Source organism: Esox lucius, chromosome 10, assembly GCF_011004845.1.
Source record: "Esox lucius isolate fEsoLuc1 chromosome 10, fEsoLuc1.pri, whole genome shotgun sequence".
Taxonomy (NCBI): Eukaryota; Metazoa; Chordata; class Actinopteri; order Esociformes; family Esocidae; genus Esox; species Esox lucius.
In genome coordinates, this window is record NC_047578.1 from 19080440 (window position 1) to 19108373 (window position 27934).

Below are 27934 nucleotides of genomic sequence, written 5' to 3' on the forward strand. Positions count from 1 at the left end.
TGGACAGGTGTCTTTTATACAGGTAACGAGTTCAAACATGTGCTGTTAATACAGGTAATGAGTGGAAAACAGGAGGGCTTCTTAAAGAAAAACTAACACGTCTGTGAGAGTTGGAATTATTACTGGTTGGTAGGTGATCAAATACGTATGTCATGCAATAAAATGCAAATTAATTATTAAAAAATCATACAATGTGATTTTCTGGATTTTTGTTTCAGATTCCGTCTCTCACAGTTGAAGTGTAGCTATGATAAAAATTACAGACCTCTACATGCTTTGTAAGTGGGTGTGACAACTGCGACCTCTGCTGGTTCACCTCCCCCTGCAGCTGGCGGGCCCCAGCGGTCGACGTCACCGGCCTTCTGACACCACCGTCTCATCATACATTTCACCTGTGTCCCGTTTAGTGCACCTGTTCCTCATAATCGCTGTTTCCCCCGGTATATATGTTCCCTCTGCTCCCCCTGTCTTTGTGTGTGATTGTCTCTTGCTGATACAAGAGCTGTACGACGCTTTGTTAAGCTTATGCTATATATTTTCGCTGGGATACAATTAAATATCCTTCCACCACGCCTTCTCCTGTTCCTCCTTGCTCCTCAAACCCCGAAGCCGTGACAGTGGGAAAACCTGAAAATGTTCTCCCCACTGTATCTGGACCGATTGGGCCAGTCCATCTTAGATTAGATTCAGCTTTGTCATTGCACAGTACGAGTACAGTACAACGAAAATCTGTGGAACTATTAAGTAAATTACTGCTGATTTGCAAAAACTGGGTAGATGCTGGGCCTTGCAAAGTACATGTACCGCCGTCTGCGTACCGCTTTGTTCTATTGGTCTCTCCTAGGGATGTCACGATACCAGAAAGGTTGTAGTCGATACCAATACAGGCTGCTCTGGAAAAAGACGGCGTGGTTGTTTCAACGGTAGGTGCATGGTCGAGTTGCCAGAAAGAAGCCTTTATTGCACCAATGCCACAAAAAAGCCTGGTTATAATATGTCCGAAAACAGCTTGACATGCCTCATAGCTTCTGGCACGTTGTCATTTGAAGTGATGAGACCAAAATAGAGCTTTATGGTCACAACCATAAGCGCTATGTTTGGAAAGGGGTCAACAAGGTCTATAGTGAACAGAATATCATTCCTACTGTGAAGCATGGTGGTGGGTCAATTATGTTTTGGGGGTATGTGTGCTCTAAAGGCACAGGGAATCTTGTGAAAATTGATGGCAAGATGAATGCAGCTTTACAAAATACTGGCAGACAATTTGCATTCTTCTGCATGAAAGCTACGCATGGGACGCTCTTGGACTTTCCAGCACAACAAAGACCCTAAGCACAAGGCAAAGTTGACACTCCCGTGGTTACAGCAGAAAAAGTTGAAGGTTCTGGAGTGGCCATCACAGCCTCCTGACCTTAATATCCTCAAGCCACTCTGGGGAGATCTCAAACGTGCGGTTCATGTAAGACAACCAAAGATTTCGCATGACCCGGAGGCATTTTGCCAAGACGAATGGCCAGCTATACCACCTGCAAGAATTTGGGGCCTCATAGACAACTATTACACAGTATTTTGAGTCATTTAGGCTTTGTGGATATAGAGTTTTAGCTAAAAGAGGTGTGGGCCAGATTCCAAACCACGCTGCAGCAGAGGCAGCAGCCTAAACCACTGCAGGCCACTTATTTAAGGTTAAAAGAATACATATCAGCTTACTTCTGAATAAAACCGCCCCAGTTTGGCCTTATGGCCAAAGAACTTCGCTCCACACCAACATACATATAGGTCAACAAGTTTTGTATCTCACTAACTCACGACTACATAAGCAAGTAACTAACTGTAAATGACTCTGGACAAGAGCGTCTGTTAAATTACCATGCATCTAAAATTACCATGTGAAGTAATTATTTAAAGCAATGCCACGTAGTTACACTATACTGCACTCAAAACTCTGCTCATCTATTATGGAGGGTTCTGTATTTCTCTAGAAAGTATTTGCCTTTATTTGTTTATTCAAATACACAAAAACAGACTCCATTTCCTGCTATGCCAATGTGATATTACCTTTATCATGAATCATTGACTACCAGATGTCAAAATCAGACGTTTATTTAGACAACAGATTCTTTGTTGGTTACAAACTGTATTGGTTACCAGCACTTGTTCTGAAAGTATTTCTCACGAAGTACGCTCATTATCATTTACCAAAAAGCCTATGGTCTCATTAATAATTTACTCTGTCCTGTCCCCCTGTAGATAAATCAAATAACCCCAGAGGTCTTACTTCCTTTTACGTTTGTTATGGTTTCATATCATTTTCATTTCTGTGTAATCAGAGCCGGTAATGGTAGGCTATTTGAATAGGATACAGTATCTCCACTTCATGCATTGCCAGAAATACATCCACTTTAATGGGATAATTAACATCCGAAAGGTTCTTCCTATTTTTAATATAGTCAGAGTGTACATGTGCTCAGCACGTATATCTAGTCAAATCAAATTTTCCCGGAGAACAAAAATAGGCTGGCTACGGACTGGCAGTTAGCCATTCCAGTTTACAGGCAGGTCTATGTGTTTTAAATGGCTACATTTCTTGTCATAGTAGCCACACACACAAGGATATGAGTAGCATAGTTACAGATGCAGAGTAGTGTCGCTATGTTATTAAGTGCTTTACTCAAGGGCACGATTTCAGTGACAAAAGTTGAGACCTGTATTCTTCCAGTTAGAAGTTCAGTTAAGACTTTTAGACTCTTGACCGCAAAGGCTCAAAGCAACAATCCTTCAGATCCTGGTCTGCCACTCTAACCTGCAGCGCCACAGATGTTGCCTGACCAGAAGAACTAAAGCGGATGTATCTCTTCTCAGCAGGGGATACTCCAGTTTTACTGTATTTTCCCAGAGTCGGCTGCTGATTCCCATTACCTTGTAGGTAGATAGAAAAAACAAGCCACTCAGTGTGTACATAACCAGAAAGCATCTGTTGACCATTAGCTGTTCAAAAAGAATGTTGTCGTGGACCTGTATGTACCAAATACACCCTCCCTGCTAATAGCGGTTCAATTTCCCTAAGTGCTCTTCAAATACGACCTAATGCCTTACCAGTCAGTATTGCAGAACATTTTTTGTGATGATGAGGATGACGAAGGCTATGACTACATTAGGGACTGAGAATGCGGTACATAAAAGTTGGACATGAGTTATAATGCACATAAAGGTGTTGTTTATGAGGAGATGATGACTAGTGGAAATCGGTTACTTGAGCATACATTTCTACTTTAGGTGATGACTGTGTGCTTGGGAAAGAACGTGGACATCAGTCCTTTCCATGAATTAACAATCCGACACATAATTCATTGGTTTCTCAGGTTACTCTACATAGCTTTAGGGGGCACGTCACCTTGGGGGGACCATACAGTAGGTGGTGTGTATCATGTCTAAGAGTTTATTAGGGTAGTGAGATTTCTTTCACATGTACAGTAATAGGCCAGAAGGAACAAGGTGTTATTTTACGCACCAAAAACCCTGTAAGCATTACGTTACAGTGTGGATTGAAGGGAGAGCTACATCTGAGAAATACTTGTTTTGATGAACCCCCTTTCAAAAGCACTTAAGTCCTTTGCTCTTGCTATCTTGATCCAGTATCGAGATCAACTGGACCTAGCATTTTTATGCATGACGCGCTGCATGATGGGATGTTCATTACTTTCCTTTAAGTAGTCACACATCTGTTTGTTGATAAATGTATTGGTCTGACGTCATGCGCCGCAGAGGCAAATCCAACCCTCAATCCACCACCTGAACTCATACTGCAAAACAGGTAAGATCCACTGACTCGGAACGGAATGTGGGTAAATGAACCAAGGGAGGCTAACCACAACACTAGCATTAGAGCTAACCAAAATCTAAGAAATAGCCCTAAAACCACTGATAGGACGAGGGAAAGAGGAAACCAAATGAGTCCACATCTGATAAGCCAAATACTACCTTGAAAGGGGACGACATAACCAAGCATATCAGAATGGCAAACCTAACCAAAACTGAAAACCTAACCATGGCTGACATCGGTCAGAGAGCTAACAGAAATGTTGCCAGTTATTCTCCAAGCAACATGCAGATTATTATCCACACTGGGTCTTTTGACATTCTACAAAGGTAGAACTGGCTCTGAGATCCTGAAAAATGACATAGCGCTTTTTCTATGCTACTGGAGAAAATAAACAACTTTCAACAACATGTTTTAATCTCAGGCCCCATTCCAACCTTGGGGAAAGGAATTTAATCTTTTAGCAGACTCCTTGGGCTGAATCACCCAATGCTTCAAGAAGCTGTCCTTGTCCCAAATGGGGGCACAAGAACTCCCACCCCACCCTTCACCACACTCACCCTCCCACCTCAATCAGTAAACTCTGTTTCTGTTAAGAAAAGGTATATTAATGAGAGTACCAATGCTCAGTTTATGGAAGCCATAGCTATCTCTCCAACAATAAGTGCTGAGTCAGTTGACCTACTCCTGGATAATTTTAATGACAATGGATCGTGTTGCACCGGTAAAGGTAAAGAAAACTATGAGCAAACAGAAAACACCATGGAGAACCACCATGATGGTAAGCGCCCTGAACAGACTATGTAAGAAAGCGGAACTAAACTTCAAATTCCCTATGACATCTATAAACAAATCCTTTGTATCTTCAACAATGAGTTACGCAGGGCCAGACAGCAACATTTATCGGGAATGATCAACAAGAATATCAACAATACCCGCACTCTATTTGTCATGGTCGACAAGCTTACAAACCCAATAAAGCAGATAGCATCAAAACTCATGTCCACTGTGAAATGTAATTAATTTGCGTGTTTCTTTAGTGAAAAAATTATAAGTATTAGACGGACCATCAGAACTGCACAGTCTAACAAGGACTCTGTACTGTCACCATGACCACCAAGACATAACTTGGCTATTATGTTGCATTTTAATACAATTGATTTTAATACAACTCTATAACAATGGACTTAGTGCAAATAGTTAATAGCTCTCTGCAATCAGGCAATGTCTCTAAAAACAGCTACCATTAAGCCCCTATTAAAAAAGAGAACACTGGATGCATCTATAATGAACAACCATAGACCTGTATCAAATCTCCCTTTTATAGCCAAGAAGATCATTGAGAAGGTTGTCTTCAATCAACTCAGCAATTCTGGTTGACCACGTTGTCCACCACGGCCTGACGCTGAGGGAGGCTGGACTGCGAGTACAGTGGCAAGTGTGATAAGAACATTTCGACTGGAAAATAGGTATTGTAAAAATATCATCATATCAAAAACATCTGCATGATTTCAGTAACTGGTTACAGTACTGTATTCTATGCTCTATCAGCACTTCTGTTACCTTTTCCAGTGAAATTACTGTACTATTGTATACTGTATTTTTTCCTACATAGGATTGAGGGTCAGGAACGACAAGGGGGAAGGCCTCCTATGTTCACAGAACAGCAAGAGAGGGAGATAATAAACATGGTTTTGGCCAACAATGCTATAACACTCAATCATCTCCAAACTAACATTGTCAATAACCACATCAGTTTCAACGATATCCATCAGGTCTCAACATCAACACTGGCATGCATCCTAAATAAAAACCATATTCAAATTAAGCAAATTTATCGAGTGCCTTTCGAGCGCAATTCCGAAAGGGTGAAACGATTGAGGCATGATTATGCAGAGGTATGTATTCACTTTAGTAGTGTGATCTTGCATACTGTCTCATAATCTTTTACTGTACTGTAATATGTATACTACATCTACACTGAACTACACAATTTTGCCTGACACTGTTCTTCAGAGAGTTTTACGAATGGATGGAGAGGAGATCCAGCATTAGTTCATATGCAATACATTGTTGTCTGGGACAATGTGTCTTTCCACTGCTCTGCTCTGGTTCAGAACTGGTTTCAGCAACATTCACATTTCACCGTCCTATATCTTCCACCATACTCTCCATTCCTCAACCCTATAGAAGAGTTTTTCTCGGCATGACGGTGCAAGGTATATGATCTCCGTCTCCAGGCTGAGGTACCCCTCATCCAAGCCATGGAGGAGGCCTCTGACCAGATGGAGGTAGCAGCGATGCAAGGATGGATTCGTCATTCAAGACATTTCTTTCCAAGGTGTCTTGCTAATGACAACATTGCCTGCGATGTTGATGAAATTCTCTGGCCAGATCCAGCTAGGCGAAGAGACAATGTCTAGTTTTTTTTTAGGTTTTTTTACAGTAAACTTACAGTACAATACGTAAAGTGACATTTTGTTACAGTATTATGAATCTCCATGTCAACATTTTGGGCGTGTTGAGAAATGAATGAGTTTCTTCAGTCTCCAATATTGGTCTTGCGTAGTGTTTGGTGTATTTACATTGTATTTGTACTTTGTTGCCTACTCTAATCATAGGGAAGTAGAAGTGCTAAAAGGGTTTTAGGTTTATCACAGCAGAGTGTAACTCGTGCAAACAGAGTATAGTAATGTGAAACGTGTGTGTTTCATATGGTAACGAAGTGTGGTTTTTAAACAGAAGTGTATAGTTTTTACAAGAGTGTTTAATTATGCAAATGATCTGTAGTGTTTTGCTAATTGGGTGTAGTGTTTTGAAAACACGGGCCCTGTTTTGAAAATCGTGCTTAAGCTATCCAAAAAAACTGTAAGGAAGGGCGAGTATGGTGGGAGGCACACATTTATAAAACGTGGGTTATTTTCAACCACTCACAAATTCTAGGACCACGGTGAAAGTTCACATTGTCCCAGATACCACATACATGGAATGCTCTGCCTGCTCATCACCTCTCTGTTCACGCATCTGTAGTGCTTCCTGTAGAGCATACAGAAACGTCATAAGATGGGCAGTGTTGTAAGGCCCTACAGTCACATGGCGGTGAATAACCCCGTAGCTGCTGATGGAAGCACATATGGCACGTTGACCAATTATGTTGCGGCCTCTCCTTCCCCTCTTGGTGAGTTTGAAGCCAGCTTCATCCAAGAAGATGCACTCATGAGGCCTTTCCATGGAATCCAGTTGAAACAGTCTCTATAGAAATGAACAAAAATTTATTTTTGAAGTAACGTCAATTACATAACATTCCAGGCTTCATGCCTCTGTATACATGTGCTGCATTACATTCAACACAGTAAAGATGTACAGTAACTCAATAGTGCTGTATAATCTCTGGACATGATTACTTACTTGTACATATTGATATCGTAGCTCTTTTACCCTTTCAGAATTTCTCTCAAATGGTACTCTGTAGGCTTGTTTGAGACTTATCAGGTTGCGTTTCAGGAAACGGTCAATTGTGGAGAGACACAATGCACGTTGTCTTCCTCAACTCGCTGTTGTATTTCACACAGACGAATGAGATTATTTTACATACCTCTCCTTCCACCGGCATGTGGCAGTCTTTCAATCCTTCCAAATGAAACTTCTTGTTAGAATTATACAGACAGGCCTAATGCATTGAAATGTCACCAAATATGTACAATACATAAAATACTATTATACAAGTATATCACTGCAAGAAAAGGGCCCATTTTTAGAGATATGTTACAGTAATTTACTGAGACGTTCCACGACTGTGCATACTGTACTGTAAGTTTGAGGGACCACAAATGATAGTACACTTACCTGTTCTCTTCTCTAAATGTCCTGACAATGGAGGCCACAAAGAACCTGCTTATATTTGGTTGAACGTAGTCCTGCTTCCCTCATACTCATTCCATGAACCAGAACATGATGTAGGATTGTTGCTCTAATTTCATTGGAAATGATGGCTCTTCCTCCTCCTCCTCCTCCTCCTCCTCCTCCTCCTCTGTCTCTTCCTCCTCCTCCTCTGTCTCCTCCTCGTCCTCCTCCTCCTCTGTCTCTTCCTCCTCCTCTCTCTTCCTCCTTCTCTCTCTTCCTCCTCCTCCTCTGTCTCCTCTGTCTCCTCCTCGTCCTCCTCCTCTGTCTCTTCCTCCTCCTCCTCTCTCTTCCTCCTCCTCCTCTGTCTCCTCTGTCTCCTCCTCGTCCTCCTCCTCCTCTTCTCCTTCCACTTCCACTTCCTCCTTCTCTCCTGCCCTCCATTGTGAAAATCACACACGCCATTTGGATTTGACGTGGCTTTATATCCTGATTACTGATTAGGTGCATAAAAAAATAAATAATGTATGGACAGAATTTCTAGGCGCAGCCAGGGGCCGGAGGGTGTCAGGTTTGGGGACCACACAATTTCGCATCTGCTCTTTGCAGATGATGTTGTCGTGTTGGCCCCTTCTAACCAGGACCTTCAGCATGCACTGGGACGGTTTGCAGCCGAGTGTGAAGAGGTGGGGATGAAAATCAGCACCTCCAAATCCGAGGCCATTGGCCTCAGTCGGAAAAGGGTGGCTTGCCCACTTCAGGTTGGTGGAGAGTGCCTGCCTCAAGTGGAGGAGTTTAAGTATCTAGGGATCTACTCTCACCTATGGTCATGAGCTTTGGGTCATGACCGAAAGGACAAAATCCCGGATACAGGCGGCCGAAATGACATCTTTCTCCGTAGGGTGGCTGGGCGATCCCTTAGAGATAGGGTGAGACGCTCGGTCACCTGGGAGGAGCTCAGAGTAGAGCCGCTGCTTCTCCACATCGAGAGGGGTCAGCTGAGGTGGCTTGGTCATCTGTTTCGGATGCCTCCGGAACGCCTTCCTGGGAAGGTGTTCCGGTCCCGTCCCACCGGGAGGAGACCCCGGGGAAGACCTAGGACACGCTGGAGGGACTATGTCTCCCGGCTGGCCTAGGAACGCCTCGGTGTCCCCCGGAAGAGCTAGAGGGAAGTCTGGGCATCCCTGCTTAGATTGCTGCCCCCGCGACCCGGCCCCGGATAAGTGGAAGAAGATGGATGGATGATTAGGTGCAACACATTACTAATTTGAAACAGGTGTGTTACATTTTGAGTGCTTGTGTGTTAACGATGACTACAGTGTGTTGCTTGTGTTTCACTTTTGGGGGCTGTGTTGTGCCATTTTGCAACACAATGCTACATGTGCTTTGTGAATGACAATGTGTTTACAATTTTGCTCAAAGAGTGATTCCGATTTGCTAGTTGTGTCTAACCACATGAGAAGTGTTTAAAGTTCTGCAAACTGTGTGATTCAATCAATAAAGTGGTTTGTACACTTTTCAAATGGATTTAAGTGTTCTAGCAATTCAGAAATACTGTAATAGCCCTCACGTGTAATGAGTTGTCTAGCCTGTTTTTTTCCTACCAGCAATTTAGTCTCGTCCCTGCCTCTACTTTTTCCTGGTCAGCTGTTCTGTTATTGACCTTGCCTGTTACTTAACACAAGGTTTGCCTGTTCGTGGTCCTGTGATTGAAACTATGCACTCCGCGCTTGGAAATACACCACCTGCTTGTGCTACTTCGTAAAGCTTTGCCCATAGGGGCTTCGCTCCTATTGGTTTACCCCTCTGCCAATAGGCAGTAACTGCAAATCACACCTCTTATAGCCATCTGCCCCATGGCTATAAAAGAGGGTCTCACACACTGCTCATTCTCCCTTTTTTCTTATGCAGTCGGTAAATTCTACTGAGCTAAGGATGGCTTCACCATCTTCAACCGCTGGAGTGGTTTCTGCTAGGGCGCTGACTTCATAGTCGGCGTGCCGCTGTAGTGAGCTCGACGCGGCGGTCGATGCGCACACACTCTGCTGTGCGTGTTTGGGGTCGCTGCATGCTCGCGACGGCGCTAAAGAGGAGCCTTTGTGCACCGCCTGTGCTGTCCTCCCTTTACAGATGAGGATGGACAGGCTGGCGTACTTTGCTGAGGAGGTCCCTCTGGCTGACGTCCTATTTCTCCTCTCCGATGAGGACACCTTTCAGGAGGAGTCGGAGTCAGAGGAAGAGGTGACCGCCCAGGCTACGGCTCCGTCCACCTCCAGAATTGTTCTCCACTGCTCGGCTGAACGGGTGTGGATTTGTTCAGACTCTTCTTCCCCCAAAGGATAGGAGCGTGGACCCCCTGGTGGTGAAGGAGGACATCTTCGCTGCTATCTCTGCTGCTGCCCGGCGCCTGTGCATTCTAATGCCGTTGCCCCCACTGGGGGAGGGGGATGATCTCTTTGAGGCTACCCGCTGGATGCGGGTGCGCCACCTGACTGCGACTACTGCGCCGGAGGTCCTTTCTCTGCACAAGTACGCAGAGGAAGTGTGGGGAGCCCCCTTCATGACCCGAGGCACAGTTAAGTCTGACCTCACCTTCACCATGGTAGAGAGAAGGCTGGAGACATTGAGTAAGGGCATTCCGCCCCTGGAGGCCGCCCTGGCTACTTCCCTGGTCCCGGGCCTGAGCACAAGCGCCTGGCCCTGCCGTCTGTCAAGCACAGAGTCTCCGCCAGCCTGGCGGAAAAACAGTACACCTTGTTGGTGCAGACCCCGGCAGTCTGCAACAATGTGGGCCTCCTGGTGTTCTGTGGCCGGGATGACCGAGAGAAGCACCTCGCCATCTCCGGCAAAGGTGAGTGAGGTGGCAAGGGCTTTGGCGGCCAACCTCAAGCTCACCCAGGCTAACTCCCTCTCGGCCAGTTGGGTGATGGCCACGTCAGTGGTGCAGGTCAGGCACCTGTGGCTGGCGCTCACCTCCCTGAAGGAGCCTGAGAAGGTGCCCTTCCTCAACGCTCCGTTGCAGGAGGACGCGCTCTTTGGCGCCACGGTCACAGAGGCCCTGGTGCGCCAAAAGAACGACAGGGAGGAGTGTATTCCAGTTCCTGGAGTGTAATCCCCTTCTGCCAGTTCCTGCTTCTGCTTTGGCATCTGCTGCCCCCACTGAAGCTTCGGGTTCGCGGAAACCTGGGGGTCGGCTGCATCGCCATCCTCAACATCGCCGTGCCAGGTCTACGGGCTCATCGGAACCAGATGCGGCTCGACTGGTGCCGCGTGAGGGGAGGGAGCCTCGCCCCCCGAGTCCGTCTCCTCCTCCTACCCGCTGGCAGAACGAGGGAGGCCGGAAGGTCCCCCCATTCAAGAAGCGCCGTACCTGACTTTTTGGGGGTGCTTCCCCACCCTGTGTTGATAAATAAAGCTGTGTGTGCACCTTATTTATCAGTGAGTGAGCCTTCATGGCAGATGGCTGTTGCATGTCTGGGTAGGTTTGATGAGCGGTCTTCTTGCCCTCAATCTCTGACTGGGGGTGGTGGTCTCCGACCCCATGAGTCTGTGGCTCTCCCTACTGCCTCTGCCGGGCTGGCTGGCGTGTGATAGCCCGGGCTGGGTTCTGTTGCACGAGGAGGAGTTTTCCGCTTGCCCCACTGAGGTCTCAGGCCAGTTTTGCTGGAGCCTCTATCTCCATGGTTACGGCTGTAACCAATAGGGAGATGGACAGCTCGGCCCAGGTGGTGCATACGTTTTCCTCTCCCTTTTGGGTTGGCCCCACCTTGGGCGTGGATGTTTGCAGACGGCCCCCTGCGGCGGTTGGGGCTGGGGGAGCGAACAGTCAATGGCTGGGCACAGCTCCCCAGTTGCGCGCTCAACCGCTCTCTCTGTTCTACTTCGAGTGGTGTTGTCTGTGCACACTGCCAGGCTGGTTGGACAAAACACTGAGGAAGGGTTAGGTGCTGCAGTTTCACTGACCACCTCCCGTGTTCTCAGGGGTCGTGGAAACGGTAATGGTGTCTCCAGTGAAGATTGCTGCCCTATAGGGGGAGAATGCACACCTTCTGGAAAATGAGGCAGTGTCCCTAGTCCTGTTGGAGCAGAGGGAGAAGGGGCTGTGTTCCCCTTACTTCCTGGTGCCCAAGAAAACGGAAGGCATGAGGCCGATTCTTGACCTGCGCATTTTGAACAAATGCTTGTCGAAGAGGCCATTTCGCAGGTTCACGACGAAACTTCTCTTGGAGCGCATGCATCGTACAAGTTCACGCGGATTCCGTTCGGATAGGCGTTGCCCTCCCGCACATTCACTAGAGAACTGGAAAAAGAGCACTTCTCAGCCCAGTCAACTGGTGGTGTTTCTGGGGCTCCAGTTATCCACAGTGTCTATGAGGGTGTGTGTGTCCGAAGTGCGGAGAGAGGTACTCTTGTTGGCTCTAACATCTGCTAAGCGGGTCAGTGACCTTTGTGGGACTGTCGACGCAGCCTGGCTGTCTCGCCATCAATGGCGATGGTAGCAGGGCTGTGTAGCTCCCTAACCCGGCTTTTCTGCCTAAGGTGATCAAGTCGTTGTTTCGTTCCATGAAGATGGTATTGTGGGCGTTTACTCCCCCTCCCCATGCGGGGGCAAGGGAGGAGAGGTTGCATCGTCTGTGCCCGGTGCGCGCTTTGGCACAGTATGTGCAGCGCATGACCACGATGTGGACCTCGCCCCAGCTCTTTGTGTGTCACGGAGGCACCAAGGCGGGCCAGCCATTGTCGAAACAGCGTCTGCCTCACTGATTGTATGAGGCGATTGATCTGGCCTACGTGTCACATGGCACTCCTACGCCTAGGGGGTTTGGGGCACACTCCACGCGTGGGGTGGCGGCCTCGGCCGCCCTGTTCAGGGGCATGGAGGTGGAGGACATTTGCACAGCTGCGTCTTGGAGGACACCTTCGTCTTTTGTTCGGTTTTACTTGTGTGACATGGCTGTGGGTACGCTGGCTCACTCAGGATCCTTCAGGTTTCGGGGCTGTCGCTGGGCATTAGGGACTTTGAGCTCCCTCCAAAGATTTTCTATTGGGTTCAGGTCTGGAGACCTGAGATGGACCTTGAGATGCTTCTTACGGAGCCACTCCTTAGTTGCCCTGGCTGTGTGTTTCGGGTCGTTGTCATGCTGGGAGACCCAGCCACGACCCATCTTCAATGCTCCTTCCTGAGGGAAGGAGGTTGTTGGCCAAGATCTCACGATACATGGCCCCATTCCTCCTCTGGATCATCCACATGGTCATTGACAAACTTCAGATGTGCCTGGACATGCACTGGCTTGAGCAGGGGGACCTTGCGTGCACTGCAGGATTTTAATCCATGATGGCGTAGTGTGATACTAATGGTTTTCTTTGAGACTGTGGTCCCAGCTCTCTTCAGGTCATTGACCAGGTCCTGCCGTGTAGTTCTGGGCTGATCCCTCACCTTCCTCATGATCATTGATGCCCCACGAGGTGAGATCTTGCATGGAGCCCCAGACCGAGGGAGATTGACCGTCATCTTGAACTTCTTCCATTTTCTAATAATTGCACCAATAGTTGTTGCCTTCTTACCATGCTGCTTGCCTATTGTCCTGTAGCCCATCCCAGCCTTGTGCAGGTCTACAATTTTATCCCTGATGTCCTTACACAGCTCTCTGGTCTTGGCCATTGTGGAGAGGTTGGAGTCTGTTTGATTGAGTGTGTGGACAGGTGTCTTTTATACAGATAACGAGTTCAAACAGGTGCTGTTAATACAGTTAATGAGTGGAGAACAGGAGGGCTTCTTAAAGAAAAACGAACAGGTCTGTGAGAGACGTAATTCTTACAGGTTGGTAGGTGATCAAATACTTATAAATTTAAATCATACAATGTGATTTTCTGGATTTTTGTTTTAGATTCTGTCTCTCACAGTTGAAGTGTGCCTATGATAAAAAGTACAGCCCTCTACAGATTTTTGACTGTGTGAATCTCAAACTGCCCAGAAGTGGCTGAATAAAGAGCCCAGGTGGTGATGTAGGGTTTGAGCATTGCTTGAAGGTAGGCTCCTCTTGTTGCTCCTTAGGCTAGAACCATAGCCTTGAAGCAGATTTGAGCTTCAAGTGGAAACCATAATAATGTACAAAGAAGCAGGGTGACAAGAAACTATTATATATCAGTTGCTAGCTATCTACTGTAAAATGCCTACTAAGGACACCACATAGGCATGATCAATGTTGGTGTTTCAAAAATAACAGTAGATTTAAAGTTACTTTTTTATCTTCTAAAACATTTGGTTAGGGGGCTGTTATCGACATTTGCAATTAATTCTGGAATTTGTGGTATTATATGAATAGACCAATACTGTGATTCTATACCCAAATTTGATTTAGCTTTTTCTAGATTGTGTTAACAAGATCTTGTGTTTGTAAAATGCTCCCTAATCTAAGTGGCAGTTGCACAAAGAAGCTAAGTTCGTACAGGGTAATACTGCATCAATAGATGAGGCATTTACTAGATTATTTGATTGTTGATTATTGGTGTAAATGAGCAGTCTGGTGTGTGTTGTGAGTGCAGTTGAAAGCACTTAACTCAAGGTCATTGCCAGAGAGTTGATACATTTAAAAGTGTATTTAGACATTGTATCTGTGAATGTTGAAGGGCGTGTATGATCACTGAACTGAGAAATCTCTGTAGCAGATCAGAAAATGTGTACTGTGTTTATTGAATGTATTACAATAGTTATATTTGGATTTGGTTGCCTAGATCAGTGCAAACATCATGGCCATGTAAATGTTGAATTCAAAATAGAAAACTTGAAGATTCTCACACATTAAAATACAGAATAAAAATAGATACTTTTGACATTTTGAGTAGAGAAAAGTATATAAGTAGCCCCAAGTCTTGTTGTCCCACAGGGACCATAAAATCAGAAGGATGTTAAGCCAGGAAACCATTTATTGCAGTTTAAGGACAGTTTTATGGATTTTGTTCCATATATAAAAAGATAAACAATTAATTGATAAATTAGGCTAATATCAAATTTCCATATCCATGTGTAACATATATTAAACTATAAATATTTCAATTCTTTTTTTTAAATGACACAAAATCACAAACCATGCACAAGAGTCTTTGCTGGCTTACTGACAACAACAGAGGTAGTTAGGAACAATCTGCATTTAATGTGGAAATCTACAGTTCAATCACACAAATAATTCTCCAGGCTACGCTTTTTGTAAATGTTTTGGAATTGGGCTATTGAAATGTAACCAGTATCACATTACTTAACGGAAATATGCACGTGCCTACCACTATATCCTAGATATGATTGTAAAATGGCGTAAGGTTTTTGTTTGTATTTAAAACACTGAAGTAAATCATGCTAATTTGTGTCTCTGCTGGGATAAATTCTTACCATTTAAAATGTATTTTAGCTTTATGATTTAAAAAGTACATCACAGCCCAAAATGTAAGTAGTTGCATCCTGTCTAGTGGCCTGTGATGTAATACCTCGTTTTTCTTTCATAGGCTACTTGTTAATCGAAGATAAGAGGCAACATTAAAATGTTAATGTTATTCATTCAACCCGTCGCAGAGTTTAGATTGTTGTTCGATATATTCAAGTTTACACTGTAGTTTTTCTCCTTCCTGAGGGGAACCTATTTTGCCCAAAATCTCAGGCAGTTTCCTAACCTGGTCGTTCCCTGCTTTTTGGACCCAACTGTTTATAAAGTCGTTAAGACCACTTTTAGAAAGCTTCATGATAGTTTCTCTGGCTGTTGTTTTTCCTCCCAGTTGAGACAGCTTCATCCCAAAACGACGCATTTTCTTGATGCCCATCGTCTGTTGAAGCTTTATGAAGAATGTCGGGAGGATCTCATGTAAATATTCAGCGCCATCTGAAAAACAAGGTAGAGAAACTTAAACCACGTTGAAGCCAAAAGACAGTCATAGTTAATTTTGTTAAAATTATTGCAAATGTGTTTACCGCGAGTTTTGAGATCTTGACATGATGCGCACAGTGTGTCATGCCACTCCCTTCCTTTCAGCACCACGCGAAATCCATCATCTTCACATTTTCTGTGCGCAACACAAAGATCTTTTGCAGAAAAACCGTCGGAATAGAATCCGGGCTGACACAGCGCACATTGTGTATCCCGATGTGGTGTACCTAAAGAAATATGTTGATTGTTTTGAGTCAATTAATTAAAAAAACATTAAAATCAATAGGCCTATATTGAGCAACACTATCAATTTTCGACTTGGTCATGACATGCCCTAGTAAACATTTTTATTGAAATGTAGGAAAATCGTATTTGATTAGTTCAGAAAGATCTTATACGAAAATAACGAATAAACCCAATAGACAGGATATTCAACACACTGTACACTGTGATGATTATGCTGTCATACCGGATAATATACATGTTATTCTATTTGTACGTCACATTTCTATTGGTCGTACCTGTAACATTCACACCATAGCCGGGCATACATTCTTTATGTTTTACGCACGCATCGTATTTCTTGTTGAAGAAGTAACCTTCCTTGCATTCGCACTGGCAGTTGTTGGATGACGAACACTCCTTCGTGACGACCTGGTTCACGTCGCACATGCTGCAACGCAGGCACTTCGTTATGCTGTTCCAAAGCTCTGTAAATGACCCATCTGGACATTTTGCACAGTCGCTCTTTTGGGAAGAACTGCAGGGCGCGCGGAGGTACGTTCCAGGTGGACACTGGTCACACACTAACGAAGGACCAGAATGCGGATAATCTTTTTGGAACGTTTGATCATGAAGTGCTATACTGGCATGAGCACTTACGAACATCACCATAAAAACGAGCTGTAAAGACAGAAAAGGCAGATTGTCATTCAGATTGTTTGTAGCTTTTGGTACAAACATTCACAGGTTAGGATCAGTCACACTGAGTTTTCCTACAGGCGTCTTAAACTATTGCACATACCGTCATTTTGTAGGCTAATGCACTTCTTTGATTCAAATGGATGATGTCTTTCTTCTGTTATGCGCCAAAGCCGTTGTTGTGTTCAACTAGGACAGAATGAACTACACTATTACCCTTATTATATGCAGGGTGGTTTGACCACGAATCTGATTGGCTGAATGTCATAGTTTACGTGACCACTGTATATGACTAATAGCGTTGTTTGTTGATTACTCGTCTTTTCAGGTTGCTGGAAGGCTAAGGCCACAATCTGTCCTACGTGATTGTGCGCGCAGAGCATCCAAAATTGCATGGCATGAGAGATGCGTTCACTTTCCTGTATGTGTAGCTAATGCTTAGTTGAAATGTCTACGTAATTATTGGCTAATTACAGTTAAACGAGTGTTGTTGCAGAAACTAATTACAAAAAAGCAACATTTACAAATGTTGTGGGACATGAAATTGGGTCCGTAGGTAGGCATGGCAGATGTGTGCTCAAATCACCAGTTTTCTAGGTGAAGTTCATTTAATTTATGTAATTTTACAGATGTTCTTTTCCAGAGTAATACAGCAATGAGTGCCCCCCCTCACACACACACACACACACACACAAAACAGTGGATCAAACTCACTATGTAAACATCATGTGCTACCAACTTAGCCACATAGGGGACCAGTTCATTTTACTACATATTGCTCCAAAGACCCAGAGTAACACAGGCTACCCATATTTTTAATAGAAGATACTCATCTTGTTAACAACTAGTAAAAGTCTTAAAGGATGACTGCATATTTCATATCATCGTACCAAAACCCACTCACACAGCACCAAAGCCATTCCACAACCAATAGATGGCACTAAAACGCAATATATGGCAAATATGAGGACTATTACTATTATTATTATACCTTAATTTCAACAAGGAACACAGACTGAGACCAAGGTCTCTATTACTGCTGGGCCCCTGGGTATACATGTTTACACATACAGTTTAGGTACAATGATTAAGGACTGACACAAAACAAACAAAACCATCACAGATAACACAAAAAATACAGCAGCAGATTGTTACATTTACACATAGGTTATTCCCCTGATAGCACAAGAACTTGCATTAACTGAAGCAGTTACAGGCAATGCAAAAAACAATATCTTCCAATAAATGTTTAAAAAAGCAAAGGGGACAAGAGTCTGTTTGGTTTGCAGGCTATTCCATAAGCAAGGAGCATAACAGGAAAAGGCAGCCATACCAATCTCTGTGGAGATCGCAAGGGCCTCAAGTGTAATCCATGCTGGAGACCTGGTTTTATGACTTATAATTCTAATGTTAAGTGATGATAAGTGATGTTGGATAAGCAGGTGGTTTATTCAGAAATGCTTGACAGGCAAACACGAGAGCATGTTCTCGTCTCAAGTCCAACCCACATTTTAGATTAGATGAAACTTAATTACCATTGAACAAGTACAAGTACAGTACAACGAGATGCAGTTTGCGTCTAACCAGAAGTGCAAATTTACAAATATTAAGTGTATGTAAGTACAAGTGGAATGTATTGGTGTGCAATTAATTTGAAGGCATTACATATGGAAATTCTAAATGTGCAGTGGAAAATATACACATTTACAGAAAATGTTACAGATATTAAGTATAATGTATATTTAGTGAGATAAATAGTTGTGCGGGTACAAGTGACAATTCTCAATGGAATTCTGAATTTGCAAATTGAAGGACCGTGGTAGCATGTGCAACTGAAATGCAGGGAGATGGCAGCAATGAGGTTCCCGAGCTAGATATGTGTATGTAACAATGGAAACTGCAAGTACAGTGGCAGTTCTGAATGTGCAATGTGCAATGAGGGCAAGTGTAAGGTGCAAGTCGGCATGTGCAAATTAAATATAGGAATAGCAGGAATGACACATGAACTGAAAAATCTTATCAGACTTGTAAGGCAGTGACAGAGTCCAGTAGTACAAAGGGTGGGCATAGTTAGTGATGGAAAGTCAGAGTTCAGCAAGGTTACAGCAGATGGAAAGAAACTGTCCCTGAGCCTGCTGGTGCGAGAATGGAGTGACCTGTACCGCCTGCCTGATGGTAGGAGGGCAAACAGTTTGTGGCATGGATGTGAAGGGTCCCCGGTGATGCCGCGCGATCTGTGCAGACAAAACATGTGCTGGAGCTTTACAATGGCTGGGAGCAGGGTACCCATGATGTGCTGGGCGGTTTTCACCACCCGTTGCAGGGCCTTCCGGTCGGCTACGGAGCAACCACCCTACCCAATAGCCCATTCATATGAAGAATATGAGAGATTGTTGTCACATGTAGCACACACCAGAAATTCCTGTAGTTCCTTTAATGTTGCTGTAGGCCTCTTGGAAGCCTCCCTGACCAGTTTTGTTCTCGTCTTTTCATTAGTTTTGGAGGGACGTCCAGTTCTTGGTAATGTCTCTGTTGTACCATATTTTCTCCACTTGATAATGACTTTCTTCACTGTGTTCCATGGCATATCTAATGCTTTGGAAATTATTTTGTACCCTTCTCTAGACTGATATCTTTGTACAATGAGGTCCCTCTGATGCGTTGGAAGCTCTCTGCGGACCATGGCTTTTGCTTTGAGATGCAACTAAGAAAATGTCAGGAAAATCCTACTAGAACAGCTGAACTTTATTTGTGATTAATAGGAGTCACTTTAAATGATGGCAAGTGTGTATTGACTTCTATTTAACATGAGTTTGAATGTGATTGGTTAATTCTGAACACAGCCACATCCCCAGTTATAAGAGGGTGTGCACACTTATGCAACCAGGTTATTATAAGGTTTTCATTTTTCCCCCTCGAAGATTTCAGTTTGTTTTCAATTGAATTGTTCACAATAAGTCACATTAAAAGTGGAAACATTTCTGACATGATTTTTCTTTCTTTTACATCAAAACAACCTGGCATTTTAACAGGTGTATGTAGAGATTTTATATCCACTGTACACTCACCTAAAGGATTATTAGGAACACCATACTAATACTGTGTTTGACCCCCTTTCGCCTTCAGAACTGTCTTAATTCTACGTGGCATTGATTCAACAAGGTGCTGAAAGCATTCTTTAGAAATGTTGGCCCATATTGATAGGATAGCATCTTGCAGTTGATGGAGATTTGTGGGATGCACATCCAGGGCACGAAGCTCACGTTCCACCACATCCCAAAGATGCTCTATTGAAATGATTCGAGCTTTGTGACATGGTGCATTATCCTGCTGGAAGTAGCCATCAGAGGATGGGTACATGGTGGTCATAAAGGGATGGACATGGTCAGAAACAATGCTCAGATAGGCCATGGCATTTAAACGATTCCCAATTGGCACTAAGGGGCCTAAAGTGTGCCAAGAAAACATCCCCCACACCATTACACCACCACCACCAGCCTGCACAGTGGTAACAAGGCATGATGAATCCATGTTCTCATTCTGTTTACGCCAAATTCTGACTCTGCCATCTGAATGTCTCAACAGAAATCGAGACTCATCAGACCAGGCAACATTCTTCCAGTCTTCAACTGTCCAATTTTGGTGAGCATGTGCAAATTGTAGCCTCTTTTTCCTTTTTGTAGTGGAGATGAGTGGTACCCGGTGGGGTCTTCTGCTGTTGTAGCCCATCCGCCTCAAGGTTGTGCGTGTTGTGGCTTCACAAATGCTTTGCTGTATACCTCGGTTGTACCTCGGTTATTTCAGTCAAAGTTGCTCTTCTATCAGCTTGAATCAGTCGGCCCATTCTCCTCTGACCTCTCGCATCAACAAGGCATTTTCGCCTACAGGACTGCCGCATACTGGATGTTTTTCCCTTTTCACACCATTCTTTGTAAACCCTAGAAATTGTGCGTGAAAATCCCAGTAACTGAGCAGATTGTGAAATACTCAGACCAGCTCGTCTGGCACCAACAACCATGCCACACTCATAATTGCTTAAATCACCTTTCTTTCCCATTCTGACATTCAGTTTGAAGTTCAGGAGATTGTCTTGTCCAGGACAACACCCCTAATGTGATTGATTGGTTAGATAATTGCATTTATGAGAAATTGAACAGGTGTTCCTAATAATGCTTTAGGTGAGTGTATATCACAGCCCTATAGCATTTTTCAGAGACACTAGCCAAAAACTCCTGATCCACCTCTATATATTGATGTATTTGTTTGGATAAGGTCCACTGTGTAGTGGAGTGTCACTGGGGCCATCTATAAATGTACTGTATGCCCAGAGGAGTGTCTCTAAGCTATCACACCTCATATACAAAATATCTTGAACATGACAAACTTCAGTTTGTCTCTTAATCATAGGTTGCAGAGCATATGAGCGGAGTTGAGCGGGAGCGAGCGGGGAGCGGGCGGATTTTGGACAGGGGGCAGAGCGGCATTTTTAAAATGACGGAGCGAGTGCCCTATTTCCCGCTCCAATTTCGCTCCGCTCAAACGCGAGTATAAGCATGCTCAGTCGGGCCTGACCCAGAATCCATCTGTCTTGCAAAGTCATCAACACACAGTTCAAAGTAAGCAGGTTATGCTATTGAGTTTGAGTAATCAAAAAATGACTTTACTGATTACAAATGTGGACAGGTAACTTAACTGTAAAAGATTACATTTAAAAAATAAACTACCCAACCATGTTAAGCTGTCATTGCATTGGCTGTTTGTGTAGGGCAAAAGTGACAAATTCAGATAAATTCAGTTTACTGGGCAGTGATTCTAAATGCTAGCGTTTGTGGCAAAAATCCTCTTTAAGTCCTGAGACTTGTATTAGCATTTTGTTAGGGCCTTTGTTGGGCCTCACGGTCAATTTCAGATACTTTGGGGAAATGTTGATATAAAATGTGAAAAATGCTGATGTAGGTCTCAGGACTCGGATAGGATTTGTGCTGCAAATGCTAAAATGCTAGCACTTAGCAACAAGCCAAGACTAAAGAGGGAAAGCAGTGTTGTAGGGATGAGGGAATGAGGGGCAGCCGCACCAGTGACAATGTGACGGATGCCACGAACCAGTAAGGAGACAGAAGGGGGGACGACACCCCACTAACAACCCCAGGGAATTAGCCGGACATGTTTCTGGTGCCCTCTCCTGGCGGAAGAAGACAAAAGAGCAGAACTGATCAAGAGAGTAAGTTAATCTAGGGTACGCTGAGTCCACCGAGCCAGTGGAGCCATGAAAAGGACCAACACGGAGGAGCACACAACGGGAGGTCTGGGGAACTGTCTCCCTGTCTTTTGACTAGAGGTCAAAGGAACTGGATGAGACTGAGGGAGTCACTTACACATACATTGGCCAAACCGGGGCTCTGCTCAAATGCAAGCCGCAGTCAGAGAGGGCATCCCGTCTAGGGTCCAGACACCACGTCCAACTCTCAGTTCTGTGTGCACACACATAGTTCACACTCCCTCTGCACTTGCATCTCCAGGCGAGCAAAGCCGAAGAACCCGGTGGGGGAAATGGACCTGTCCAACAAACATCCTTTGTCAGGCACAAGTGGACGCTAACGAGACCAAAAGAGACTCTATACAGAAAACAATGACTGCGTGCATTCTCTGATAGCTGCAATGGGCCCACAGGAGAAGGAGATCCCCATGTAAATGAGTGGTAGTCATTACATCAAGTAAGCTCAGCGAACTACACAGTCAAATAACCTGACATCACTGTATAGCACCATGCCAGCAGAAAAAACACACAGAGCCAAAAATAACAACCATACAGAGCCTGATGTCTGGGACGCAATGGACAGTGGAACGTAGCCTTGCAGAGACAAATGGAGATTAACAGCGCCAGAGGGGAATGTAACCCAAATGGATCGTTACATTGCTGAGAATTGGGGAGTTGAGAAATGTAAGAAAAACACGTTCTAGGTTTTCCTAGAAAAACACAAATAATAGATTAAATGAAAATGATGCTAAAACAGATGTGAAATATGCTGAACACAGAAGTATGTGAAGAGTGGTGAAACAGTAAATACAGTAGGACCTAGGGTCTTCATGCCCATCTCTCCAGGGCTGTCTCCTTACGGCCTGGTTCCGACAATCCTCTCTGGCATGACCCCAGTACCGGTCTCACGCTACCGGGCTCTCATACCTACCCCACTTGCAGAGGGGTGGGACGACAAGCCACTACCTCCACCGCCTCCAGTGGATTTACTGGGGGTTCTGGCTTCAATCCCCAGAGGGGTGGGACAACGAGCTGCTATCATCCACACCTCCAGCTCCCCCAGCACCTCCAGCTCCCCCAGCACCTCCAGCTCCCCCAGCACCTCCAGCTCCCCCAGCACCTCCAGCTTTTCAGACTCCTCCTGCTCAGGCACCCTGTACTGATTCGGGGGAGGAGTCTCCTCCCGCTCCGGCGCCAGGTCCTGATATGGGTCGGAGCATCCTTCCCCCCTCCATCCCTTTGCCTCATCCCGCTCTGGAGACGGAACCTCCACCTCTCCTGGTGTTTTTTCCTGCTCCGGTGGCGGAGCCTCAACCTGTCCCGGTGCCACGTCCTGCTCTGGGGGCGGAGCCTCCACCTGTCCCGGAGCCACGTCCTGCTCTGGGGGCGGAGCCTCCACCTGTCCCGGAGCCATGTCCTGCTCTGGGGGCGGAGCCTCCACCTGTCCCGGAGCCACATCCAAGAGGCAGCTGTCTTTCGTCGCCTCTGATTGGGGACCATATTTCTGTTGCTTGTGTTTTCCTCAGTTTGTGGTCTGGTTGCACGATATTGACAAAATGTGATATTGATCGTGAATATTGCGAAATCAAAATTAATTTCAGTATTCTTAAACGTGTAAAAACACAAAAGTTATGGAAAAACCCATCATAACCCATAACAAACCGTGATAAGACATTCATTTCATACACAAATTCAGTGTTACCCTCTCCAGATTGCTTGGAAACATATTGCTTCATATGGGCTGGCTTTTTTTGATAAAGTATTGTATTATATATTATATGAATGTTGTATAAGTGGTAGAAGGAAAAATCCACATGGTGATAGTCTTCAACGTTAAGGAGACACGCTGTGTCCCATGAGGACTGAATATGAATCCAAAACAGCCATAGACCTTTACAAAGGGTTTCCACCGAGTTGGAATGTGTGTGGGTTCTCTCTCTCTCTCTCTATGCCTCATCACAGTTAGACTGGTGAGAGGGAAACAGTAAACAGATGGTCATTCTTTTTTTTATTTAAGTAAAACACATGGCTTTCCATGTGCACTGAATTTGGTGCTAACATATGCTATAATTTAGTTTTAGACAAAAGATTGAGATTATAGTCTCATGTGAAATTATGACAAAACGGGTGAAAACAGCCAAAAGCGAGTTTATCCCCTACAATAACATTTTATATTTTATTTTGAATGCTGAATTGGCTTTGGTTAATTAGGATTTTTTTCATTTGTTTGTTTTTTGTATTCCTCTTATAACTAAGATAACATTTGGGTTTTATTGAACAAGTTAGATACTAAAAGTTTGACTCACTTAAAATAGTCCTTGGTTCTGAGAGCTGCACAGGGGGGAGGATTGTTTGAGCCAATCCACCCACACACTGCCCTGGGATAGCAAGAATATCATATCTGTGATTCTGCTTTCACTCATGTTGTCACTTTCCATTGACATAATGAAGTGAAACCCGGGGGGGTTGTATGATATGATAACATTTTCCATTCTTAGAATATGTTTTGTTTATTTGGAAATTGTTTTGTTTGACGTAAGGTCTAACATTTTAATGGTGGAATAGCATAGATGTAACAATTTTTTATTTGGCTAAGCAAAGTCAAGTCTGATCAGACAATGGAATCTCATTCCAATGCCATGCGCTATTGAGCATTAATATAGCACATTGAATGAAATATCAACCAAACCAGTTCTGGATGGAAAAGAAAATTTGACATAGACTTTTATAGAAACTTGTCTGAATAGGGTGTACGTTTCACTCTGATGATGGAACTTCTGAGATCCACAAGTTTTCAGGACTGATCTATTGTCTTCATTGTTGGGAGTTGACGGAACCATACCCAGTGGATGAAAGTCAGATAGACTGTTGAACCACACTAATCGTTGTTTTGTAGTTATACTTTCAACAGATCAGGACATTACAACCCTTTTTCTGATGATACATCACGTTACTGATTGGACACAGACAACTGAGTGTGTGAATACCAGCAACATGTTCACGAAGGACTGGAAGGTGTCCACATACTACAGGTCAGAAATATTTGGTGTGAAAAATTCCCCATTTTAGTTAACTATATTTTTTTCTCAATTCATACTCACTTAATTGACATGGCTCAATTCTTCATCACAGCTGGGAATACAATGTCTCACTTGATTATTCACTTTGTGTCATGTGCATTGCATTAGATTTATTCAGTCAGAGTGTGTGGCAGCAGCTCCAGCAGGGGATCCCAAACGTTACTTTCGTGAGTCACATTTGCCAGCTCTGACTGGGGATCCCGAGGCGTTCCCAGGCCAGTGTCGAAATATAATCTCTCCACCTGGTCCTGGGCCTACCCCGAGGTCTCCTCCCAGCTGGACGTGCCTGGAACACCTCCCTAGGGAGACGTCCTGGGGGCATCCTTACCAGATGCCCGAACCACCTCAACTGGCTCCTTTTGACGCAAAGGAGCAGCGACTCTACGCCGAGTTCCTCATGGATGGCTGAACTTCTCACCCTATCCCTAAGGGAGAAGCCAGCCACCCTTCTGAGAAAACCCATTTCAGCCGCTTGTACTCTCGATCTAGTTCTTTCGGTCATGACCCAGCCTTCATGACAATAGGTGAGGGAAGGAAGGAAAATTGACCGGTATATCAAGAGCTTTGCCTTCCGGCTCAGCTCTCTTTTCGTCACAACGGTGCGGTAAAGCGAATGCAATACTGCCCCTGCTGCTCCGATTCTCCGGCCAACCTCCCGCTCCATTGTCCCCTCACTAGCGAACAAGACCCAGAGATACTTGAACTCCTTAACTTGGGGTAACGCCTCATTCCCTACCCGGAGAAGGCACTCCATCGGTTTCCTGCTGAGAACCATGGCCTCAGATTTAGAGGTGCTAATCCTCATCCCTACCACTTCGCACTCGCCTGCAAACCGGTCCAGTGAGTGCTGAAGGTCACAGACCGTTGATGAAAATATGACTGTCTTTTATTGAAGGATAGTTATCATATGAAGCCATGTATTATCACAGTTGTTTGGCTCCTTTTTAAATCATAATGATAACAGAAATCACCCAAATGGCACTGATCAAAAGTTTACATACCCTTGAATGTTTGGCCTTGTTACAGACACACAAGGTGACACACCCTGGTTACAATGGAAATTAAAGGTGAATTTCCCACACCTGTGGCTTTTTAAATTGCAATTAGTGTCTGTGTATACAGTGGGGAGACAAGTATTTGATACACTGCCGATTATTCAGGTTTTCCCACTTACAAAGCATGTAGAAGTCTGTCATTTTTATCATAGGTACTCTTCAATTGTGAGTGACGGAATCTAAAACAAAAATCCAGAAAATCACATTGTATGATTTGTAAGTAATTAATTTGCATTTTATTGCATGACATAAGTACTCACCTTTCTTCTTCCTCCATACACAGCGAGTGGAGTTTAGACCAAATAGCTCTATTTTTGTCTCATCAGACCACATTACCTTCTCCCATTCCTCCTCTGGATCATCCAGATGGTCATTGGCAAACTTCAGACGGGCCTGGACATGCGCTGGCTTGAGCAGGGGGACCTTGCGTGCGCTGCAGGATTTTAATCCATGATGGCTTAGTGTGTTACTAATGGTTTTCTTTGAGACTGTGGTCCTAGCTCTCTTCAGGTCATTGACCAGGTCCTGCCCCTTTAGTTCTGGGCTGATCCCTCACTTTCCTCATGATCATTGATGCCCCACGAGGTGAGATCTTGCATGGAGCCCCAGACTGAGGGAGATTGACCGTGCTCTTGAACTTCTTCCATTTTCTAATAATTGCACCAACAGTTGTTGCCTTCTCACCAAGCGGGATCTGTTCAGAAATTGAGGGAATGCTAGGGAAGTAGGAAAATAGAGAGGGAGATGAAGAGAGAAGGGAGATGGAGAGAAATTAAGAAAGAGATAAAGAGGGAGAGAGAGTGGTATTCATGAACATGGTCAAACAGGGCAGACGAGATGAGAGAGAAATAAAAAAGATGTTTTTATTTACCAAAGACAGGGGGAAAGAGAGGGAGAGAAAAAAGAGGGAAGGAGAGAGGTAGAGGGAAAAACACTGTCAGCAACATACACAGGTGAACAATAAAGCGTGGAAGCTATAATTAGAGAAGCAGTTACGTCTGCCAAAGGTGATCCAGGAAAGATGATCCACATCCAGGTTTATCGAGGATTATTCTAAGAGTGAAACATATGCACATACATATGCAAACATACATCCACACACATTGTTTTGGCAGCTTATTATTTGTCTTAAATTTTTATCAGTCTACTAAAATGTAGGACCTAACGTAGTTGAACAAGGTAGACTGAATGTGCATATGATGGCAGCTGGAAGTAGCCAAAACAGTCTGTTATTGGTTTAAAAAAAATAAAATAATCCAATGACACATATAAGACTAAAATGATTGTAATTTTAATCAGATATAAGTCACAGAAAATAACACTGACACACAACACATTCCTGACCAGCTCCGCTAGTCTTTCCATTTTATGTTGAAAATAACAGGAAATGAACACTCACTACAGGGAAACACCCTTGAGGCAAGCCAACTTTCAGACTCATACAGAGGATTTATTTAACACATTTTGAGCTCATGGGTAGAGGTCCCAAAATATGTTTGTATGAGATATAATATTAAACTTTTTTTTTGTTTATTTCTTTTACTATTTTTCTTCCAGGTAATGGCAAAACATGGCTTTCTTTTGGGGTCCACTTGCGTAAGAAAATATTTACTTTTTTAGATATAAAAAACACCATCCACTATTCAAACACATTTTAAATTGAATTGTTTTGAGTTGTTTTGAGTCAAAACATGGTCCATCAAGCAATTTTATTAAAAATGTTGGGACATATTGTGGCTGTTGGAAACATTTATGTTAATATATAGAAACAATATTTGGGACTAAGGTTAAGACTACATGAAGCAAACAACACACAAAAATAAATATATGTAAACATACAAACAACATTTTAATCTGTAGGTTTTACTCCTATGGTTTGTAATCACTGAAATGCATCAGCATGGTATTGGGAAGTTCATGCAAATATCAACTAGTAATGGAGAATCGAAATTTAGAAGTATTGCTTTTAACTGTAATATTGCCAAACGTCCCTTTTAACATATCCTTAACAGCTTGTGAGAGCATCAACAAAAAAGAAAACAAAG

At 44.0% G+C, this 27934-nt stretch overlaps 1 protein-coding gene across 1 annotated transcript; it reads right to left on the reverse strand.

The window, feature by feature from the left end:
• Positions 1–14463: 14463 nt before the first annotated feature.
• LOC105009165 (tumor necrosis factor receptor superfamily member 11B) lies at positions 14464–16863 on the reverse strand. The gene is made up of 4 exons (XM_010868580.3): positions 16601–16863; positions 16098–16479; positions 15621–15803; positions 14464–15531 (listed from the first exon to the last, which is right to left on the reverse strand). The coding sequence occupies exons 1-4, from the start codon at positions 16604–16606 to the stop codon at positions 15206–15208; spliced, it is 897 nt and encodes a 298-aa protein (XP_010866882.1). The 5' UTR covers positions 16607–16863; the 3' UTR covers positions 14464–15205.
• Positions 16864–27934: the final 11071 nt, after the last annotated feature.